The 8,651-nt window shown below is 31.1% G+C and overlaps 1 protein-coding gene across 1 annotated transcript; it reads right to left on the bottom strand.

The window, feature by feature from the left end:
* Positions 1 to 7,001: 7,001 nt before the first annotated feature.
* On the bottom strand, positions 7,002 to 7,832 carry LOC149539027 (membrane protein PM19L-like). The gene is made up of 3 exons (XM_089799056.1): positions 7,621 to 7,832; positions 7,408 to 7,453; positions 7,002 to 7,242 (listed from the first exon to the last, which is right to left on the bottom strand). Exons 1-3 carry the CDS (start codon positions 7,791 to 7,793, stop codon positions 7,075 to 7,077), a joined length of 387 nt encoding a protein of 128 aa, XP_089655182.1. The 5' UTR covers positions 7,794 to 7,832; the 3' UTR covers positions 7,002 to 7,074.
* Between the last annotated feature and the right edge of the window lie 819 nt (positions 7,833 to 8,651).

Genomic DNA, 8,651 nt, shown 5'->3' with positions numbered 1-8,651 from the left:
AGTGAGACTAGTTATGAGAACATAAACACAACATTTGTAAAGGAGAATAACAATGGAAATGAAAAAGTTTGGAAAGAAAAAGAGAAAAGTGTTGTAGTAGACAAGGGAGAATCATTTCCCAACATTAAACCCTCCTCATCAACTTAATTGGCTATCATAGCCTTGGGGGGAGCACTTTGTTAGAAAATGTCTAGACCCTAATATTGCAATGTTAACCTATGCTATATTAGACCAAGATATATCATACTTGATAGATGCAATATCTGTGTCGGCATGTGTTTTTGTGAGGGTATGGGTGATTGCTGAGAGTTTTAACATTTTCTTTCAATTTATCATCTTTATAAGCAAGGTGAACTTTAATATCATAAAAAAGTATTTAAAGGCTATGTTCACTTCATTCATCACAATTGAAAATATTGAGTAGAGTGATACTCTATCAATTACTCCACCACAACAGGTTACTATGAGTCATGTTGATCCTATTAATAAGGATACACCAATTAGTTTAGAGATTGAAATAAAGAAAGTAGAATTCATAATTGAGACACCTACTCTATCTGGAAAGGACACAATATTGGTGGCAAGCGACTTGAGAAAATCCATTGCCAATATGAATAAAGACGATGATGATTTAGTTTCATATGATGCATATGCATTGATTAGTATTTGAATGATTACATTTGAAAAAGTTAAGGATAAATACGAGAATAAATAGAGAAGAAAGTAAGATTCCTTAGCAGAGATTTGGATTGGTTGAACAAAGTATTGCCTATTTAGTTGAACTTCCAAGGTAATGATATTGTAGATAATTTGGACTTAGTTATTTAATTATTTTTATACACATTTGACTTCATTGGAACAATTTTCTTATGCGAAAGTAAAGAAGGATTAAAATGGAGAAAAGTTTACCAAGGTATACGCTTCAATAGAAAATGATGTCAAGTTAATTATTGAGAATATTAATGACATTAAGGCTTGAGTAGATCTGAAGAGAATGAATTGTATACTACTTTTGTAGAATCAGTTAGACATGTGCAAGATGTCGATAAACATTTAAAAGAGGAAGAAGATAATTTAGATAAGACTGCAAAAGTTCTTGGTAAGCCTAAACAAAATGTTACAGAATTTGGTAAATTTATGAGCAAGGAATTTCATAGATCAATGTGTTACAACAAGAAAGATACATAATAATACAAAGATTTTCCATTTTTAAAGTTTATTAAAACCCATGTTGGAGATCATGCATACATAATTATATCTATTGGAGTCCTCTTAGAAGTCTTATGCATTGTTTAGACCTACAGATCTTCAAGTCACTGAGATAGAAACATATGCACTTTGTGGTGAAATTCAAGTGGTAGAGAACCTAAAAAATCACGGGAAACTAATTTTTCAGCCCTCAAGGAAAAATTTATAGATGTGTTAATGTTTGTATTGTATCAAGCATGATTTTGGTTGGACAATTTTTCTGTGCATATAACATTTTGGGTTCTTGTCTTTGCCATTGATGTTAAAGGGGGAGTAGTATAGTACCGTAAAGTGAAAAATGAGAAATCATATAACATCATATAAAGTGGAAGTACCATGATATAAGGGGAGTACTGTATAGATAAAATATTTTGTAAGTTTTTTCTTTGACATTGACACTTAGTCATTTTTTACCAATGCCAAAAGGGGAGATTGCTGGCAAGTGACCAATTATGGATAATCATATGTTGTCATTCATGGAAACTAATTCAGTTGGTATAATCTCTTGACCTAAGACTTTGTTCATGCTATTCTTTTGAAATGATTCAATATTCCTAAGAATTATGTAGGAAAATAATGAATAGTCAGAATGTTTTTGTCAACGAGCTTAGTAAAGTATTTAATAATGGCCAAAATTTTGGATAATAGTAGTATGAGGCTCATATATGTGATATGTTCACCTATGATTAGATAGTGTTTGGCACTAGTTTTGGATGACAAATGTGTTGAATAACAGAGATCACAATATTCTTAATTAGTGTTGAAGTTTAGGAAAATTGGCCTAAGAAATTGAATTTTCTTAGCAATTCAATTACTTGAAATTGTAGGGACGAAATATTAGATGTTAACCCTTGGATAGTAGTTCTTGATAATATTTTTTGGTTATTGTGCCACACTTTTTGTGAAGATAATTTTGGTGAGCCAACTGGGAAATTAATTGAGAAAGGAATAAAGTGAAGTTAGTTTTCAGATGCGAGCATGGTACGATGTGTATTGATAAATCAAGGGTTGAGGCCTCTAACAAGGTTAAGTCCTCTAACAAGGACTAATGAATTGAATGTACACGTAATGAATCCTAATAGGGTTAAAAACATAACAAAGTATTTTCATATTAGTACATAGTTGTGGGTATCATTCCCACTAGTGTTTTCCCTTGGCTAGGGTTTCCTAAAAAACTCATGGTGTTATGAGTTCCTTATTGTTTTGTTCTTTAATTTCATGTATTGTTCATTTTGGAAGCTTATAGTTAAGTTTACAAGTTATTAATTGGTGTAAAAGTGTAGCAATACTAATTCACCCCCTCTCTTAATATTGCACATCCTAATACAAAAATGCTTTCTATGCATGTCGGTGACATGTCTCCCTTAATCTCTACATCTTTATACAAATTTCTTGCTTGAACACTTTCCTTTAAGGCTCAAATGGAATAATCTTGACAAAAAAATGCTAGATAAGTATTTCTTGAAGTGAGCTTCCAACAATTATAATTTTAAAATAAATCCAAACACCAACTTCTCTGCTCAGTGCTTATAAAAATAGAAAATTAATTTTAAAAAATACTTTAAAAAATATAGATGCTTTATTTATCGATGCTCTCTTTCGAAAAAATAATTAATTTCACTAAATACAAAAAAAGTTATAAAATATAAACATACACTGATACAATCTTAATTATGATTAACTTGAATTCAAATCTTAATAATATAAAAAAATTCAACATATTGTTATGAAACCAATTACATTATGTAGATATCAATCTTACAAACTTAATTTTTAAACAATCAAAATTTACAATCCCTTGTAGAAAGAAGTTATGCATTCTAAAATGCACATCATTCTCTAAAAAATATTGTTTACTGTGAAAGCCTAGTTATTAAAGGAGATGAAAAATTAATACAAATTGATTTAAATAATAAGTAAATTATAATTTACAAATAAAATGCCACAAATTAGTAGTTTACATCATCTTCAAATTCTTAATGGTTAGTAGTAAGGCATAAGAAAGTGAAGGTGCCCCCCCCCCCCCCGCCCCACCAAAAAAATAAATCAGTGTTAAGTTTGGCCGTAAAGTGTAACTCACTATTTATAAGTTCATAGAGTAAAATATGATCTTGTTTCCAACATGTCAATGAATTACCAAGTTCAACCAAAAGTTTTCTTTCAGAACCACATGACAACTAAGTTAAGTGAATACTATTTTTCCCTTTTTAATCAAATCTTGTTTATAGTTTTATAAATTTTGACCAACAATATTTTAACAACATAAAACAATAATAGTTCCTTTGTAAAAAACTTGACCAATAAGATTTCTTGTAGCTAGTGTTAGTGACCTATAAAAATTAATGTGGCCAACATAGTGCCAATACATTTACCAACTACTTCTTAAGTTGTCAATGACCAAAACTGGTGTCTTAGTTGATCTCAAAGAATTGCTTTTTTTGGGGCTTTGATTCTATATTTTTAATTTTATATTCTTTAGTACTACTATCCTCTATTAATGAACACTTATCACTATTCTCTATACATTTACTATTTTTCCATCCCCAATGCTTTAAATATTGGATTGTTTAAGATGCTCAAATATCATATCATTCCTTTTTGTGTTTCATATTAGCTTGAATATATTTAGGCCTAGATTTTTCCTTAACACAAAACTAATTGACCAACATAGGATTTCTCTCTATGGTCTTTCAAAAATATAATATTGAAACCTAAATTTTGATGTTGGATTTAGGATGTTTAAATTGTGAGTTGAAATCTACGATGATCTAAACCTATATATGAATTTGGGATACTTCTATGATTCCAAATATAATCTTTATAATCATGGATTATACCTAGTGCATATATATGGCTTGTGACTATCAATCTAAACATATCAAACACACATATTCTATAGTTGTAGACAATAATTTACTTTGATTTTTGAAAATTTGGACTAAAAAATAATAGATTGGTATTGTTGACAAACACTTTGGGGAACTTACTAATTGTTGGTCATATTCTTACAACATGCACTTTTATATAAATCAATGGTAGCAATCTTCTATGGTTGCAAACATAACTCATCTTGATGTTTGGACATCCAAATAATAAATTGGTAGCAACTAAAAACCCTTTGGGGAGCTCACAAAATGTTGATTGTATCCTTATGAAAAATCTATTAACATAATTCACTCGTATCCAATAGAATTTCAAAATACAATTTGTCACATATGCATTAGAAACTATAATGAGGATGATTTTGAAACATGGAACAACATTGTTAAGAGGGTGACCAAGGACCTGTAGTACAATTCAGATTTTTAAAACAAATCTATGTTTAGGAAGGATGGGTGATTTAGAAGCAATGAATGACCCAAGATAAATGAGTGATCTTGGAAGATAATGAGAAGTCAAGAGGAATGAAGCATTTTTTAGTAGAATTTATTATTTTGGAGCAATAAATAAATTCTAGAAATTTTAGGTTTTAAATGATAGTTCTTAATGAAAATATATTATTTGTGATACCATTTTGTACTTAACATTCAAATTTATTTGAAATTCTGGCATAAGATTTGGTACATAGTGGCTCGTTGAAAAGGTGTTAGTGTTTGTCTGTATAATATTGAAATCACAATATCTTGGCTTGGAAACTTGTGAGTGTAGAAATGAATTAGATCAACATTGTGAGGTGAAATGTATTGGAATAGGTAGTTTGATGGTCTTGGATATTGTCTAAGTAAGATTATAATTCCTTTTTTAATACTCGAATAATAAAATTGAATCTAATTTTTTTTGAAATTAATAAAAGTTATATGTTAGCACAATTCCCAAGAGTGACTTAGGACACCTACAAAAAAGAGCACTAAATAAATTATATATTTGTTTTAAGGCATATACATTTTCTTTTTGATTGATAAAAGGCCCACACCATTTTTTTTACATTTTCCTTCATTCAAAATGGGCACTAGTAGGAAAGAAAGGAGTAAAGGAAACTTCTAGCCTTGTTCGGTGACTTTTGTCCACTCATAAATTTACAAAAGTTAAGATACTGGGCATTCCCTTACGTACATAAGTTTAAGCTTTGAGGGCATTCCCTCATCGATTACAAAAATTATATGCTTACATCTTGAGATTTTCCCTAATTTTATTATATATATATATATGTGTGTGTGTGTGTGTGTGTGTGTGTGTGTGTGAATTTATGTATGTATACACACACACACATGTATATATATGTATACATACACATGTATATGTATATGTATATGTATGTATATACATGTATATATATGTCTATAAGTATGTATGTATATATATGTCTTCCAATCTTTTCTTGATTCCCTTCTATGGTGGCTCACTTTCTAGACTTGAATGATTGCTTAGCCAAACTTGCTTACACTGCTTCTTGGCCAAGGGCATATATATTTTATAACAAGAATATTATATTATTAATTACGTTCAATTATTCGATGATACACCACTTAATAATCATACAAAATAATGTGATGGCTTAAGATTGCAAAACAATCATGTTTAATTATATATAATCATTTGGTGACACATGATTGCAAACAATAATTCAGCTTGATGTTTGAAAACACTTTGGCGGACATACTAAATGCCGGTTGTATCCTTCTGACAATCCCTTTGATCTAATTTAATGGTTTTTGATAGAGTTCTAAAATAGAACTTGGACCATGAACTTATTAGGTACTTTCTTAGATGATGATTTTTTTGGAACTTGGAAAGAAGGAATGGATGATTCAAAACCAATGATATTTTCTTGGAGAGAAATGAGTGATTTTGAAGGAGGAATGCATGATTTTGGAGTAGTGATTAAACATTATCCACTACAATCTTGTCAAGTTCTATTGGATACCATGCATGAGCATCCTTGGTGAATCAAAGATTAATATCAACCAAAAATACTTCCCCATTTGTTTACTTCAATTTAGGAAAGCTTTGGAATATAGCATGGTCACTCATAAAGAAGGAATTTGGCAGATGTTGTGATTGCCTCCGCCATATTCTAGACCAACAAATGTAAACGTTGTGTTGCAAACTTGATAAATAATAAATAATAATATTGTTATCGTTATTACACAGTCTTTGCTTGTGTATGTTTGTGTTTGCTGAGGGGAGATTGTTTTGTTTCCTTTCTGCGTTAGGATAGCTTAATGGATATCGATTATGGGTGATTTCTTTAATACTTGACTTAACATGCTAATCTGTTGGAAAAGTGTGGGATTTTATGGCTAGTTAGAAATGTGTTGATGATTGTCCATAACCAAAAAAATTGAAATATGCAGTGTTGGATGCGTGAGTGTAGAAGTGAATTAGATCAGGGTAAGTAACATACACTCAGTGATAAAAATATAATATTTATTTTACTATTACATTTCTAATTATATACTTGTATCATATAGACTAAAAGTGTGATGTATAAGGATGACCTCATACGTAAGCAAACTTTTTTTTAAAGTCCAATATGATTTTTATAATTATGAATATTGAAACTTTGCATTATGTTGTGAATCTATATCACATATATTCTGATGCCAATTTCACGAATCCATTGAATTAACATTCAAATATTAAAAATAATCACATTGAAGACATTTACATCTTTTTTCGCAAATGGAGCCGATCCAACGTGTATAAACTCCACTTTCCCTATCCACTTCAAACAAAAATTTGCAACTCATAGATCACAGTTTGAATTAAAAAATCTTAGACCAGAAGTGCCTTATGGAAAAAGGTACACAATCTTACAATCAAAGGCATTAGAAGCTTTAAAAAAGGAGCTACACCAAAAACTCGTCCCACATTGAATTCCATTTTCTAAGCTGGAAGTGTACTTTCTTTGACAGGCTCAGCAGTAGTGATGACAACATCTTTCTCTTTCTCTGCACAGAAAAAGTAATTTCCAGCGAAGAAGCCAACATGGATGACCATCATGTAAAACAATTCTGTCGCAGATAGAATGATGATGAAGGCCTCCAAAGTGATCTGCACAGAACATATTCCATAACATTTATTAAAAACCCAGAAATCCTCTTCCTTTGAATACTCAGACAGGGAAGAGCTTGTCAATCGAGTAGCTTTGCAATGCATAAAATATAAATGTTGTCGAGAGAGATTCAAAAACATTCTAACTAAAGCAAAATCACATACCAGCTTTGGACTTCTGCTATGTAAATGGATCTGCTTGCATGCCACCCTGCAAGTTTGGTTACATGTTTATGATCAGCATTAAACAAAAAAAAAAAGAAATCGCTTTTGGTTTTGAAGCTACTATTGAAAGTTCTTAATAAATAGATCCAGGACAAAACATTCTGAAATAATCCCTTAATCCCCATTTAATGAAACATGTCATATATTAATTACCCCATGGCAAGAAGTGTAAGAGCCCAAGCTGTGATGGCTGAAGAAGCACTTGAAGCCAAGCTCTCTGCTGTCCACACTCGAAGATGATGAAGCCCTGAAAGACATGAAGCTGCCCCCACAACTCCAACAATCAGAGAGAAGATGACCATAAAACTAGTGGCTTCATTTCCCATGGGGAAAAACAATGGTGAAAATGAGAATCCCACTGGAATGCTGCTTCTGGGTCCTGTCAAACAAAACAAGAGAATATACTAACAATCACCAAAAACCTATTAAGAAATATCTCTGTTTACTAGTGACATAATGATGATCAATGGCCTTGTTGAGTGCCCACCCAGCGATTCCAGCAACAATCACATACATGCAGAAATTCAGCAACAACATGAGTCCAGCGAAAGACTTCACTATTCTTACACCCATTTTGACAAAATTTCAAAATGATTTAAAAAAAGAGAAATTTCTTAAAGAGAGCTCCAAATGATTCAAACTGTAAAATGAACAAACTAGAGACAACTCCTTGGAGTGCAATGGAGAAGATGGGAAGCGATATTTAAAGGAATAAGTGCAGTAAAGAGTATGGCAAACGGTATTATTTCCAATTCAAGCAACCAGTCTACACACAGGCTGGCGATTACCCACTTTGACAGGGGAATAATATATTCTTTTCTGCTGCCAAAAAACGGCTAACTTTTGTATTCATTGAAGTTCATTGATAATGGGAGGACAACTGTTTATCGCTGGTTGGTATTTTTATTAAACGCAGGTTTTTGAATGCTTTGAGGAGGGAGTGATCTGTAATCACGATTCAATGAGCTGCTTGTGGGCTCTATAGTTTAGGAAATCGTATGGTTACTGGTAATTAATTTAAAATTAGAGTTTAATAATTCATGTGGAGAAGTTTGATGATAATACTAATAATGGTGAGGTGTGATGAGTGATGTATTTAAAAAATAAATAAAATAAATTTATTAGATATAAAACAATAAAATTAGTATTTATCTATTTGATTAATAGGTTATTTCTATTACAAT

Source organism: Cupressus sempervirens, chromosome 9 (genome assembly GCF_028749045.1).
Source record: "Cupressus sempervirens isolate cs-2001-9-10 chromosome 9, ASM2874904v1, whole genome shotgun sequence".
In the NCBI taxonomy this organism is placed as follows: Eukaryota; Viridiplantae; Streptophyta; class Pinopsida; order Cupressales; family Cupressaceae; genus Cupressus; species Cupressus sempervirens.
The sequence above is the reverse complement of the archived record's forward strand: the minus strand, read 5'-3'. Positions and strand labels throughout refer to the sequence as shown.

What these genes read in the sequence shown, in the direction of transcription:
- LOC149539027 (XM_089799056.1), bottom strand. Translation starts at nt 7,793, where the DNA reads ATGGGAAATGAAGCCACTAGTTTTATGGTCATCTTCTCTCTGATTGTT. An exon ending in CTTACACTTCTTGCCATGGG is followed by an intron (nt 7,454 to 7,620) that starts GTAATTAATATA and finishes CCAAACTTGCAG; the next exon opens with GGTGGCATGCAAGCAGATCC. An exon ending in ATAGCAGAAGTCCAAAGCTG is followed by an intron (nt 7,243 to 7,407) that starts GTATGTGATTTT and finishes TGTTCTGTGCAG; the next exon opens with ATCACTTTGGAGGCCTTCAT.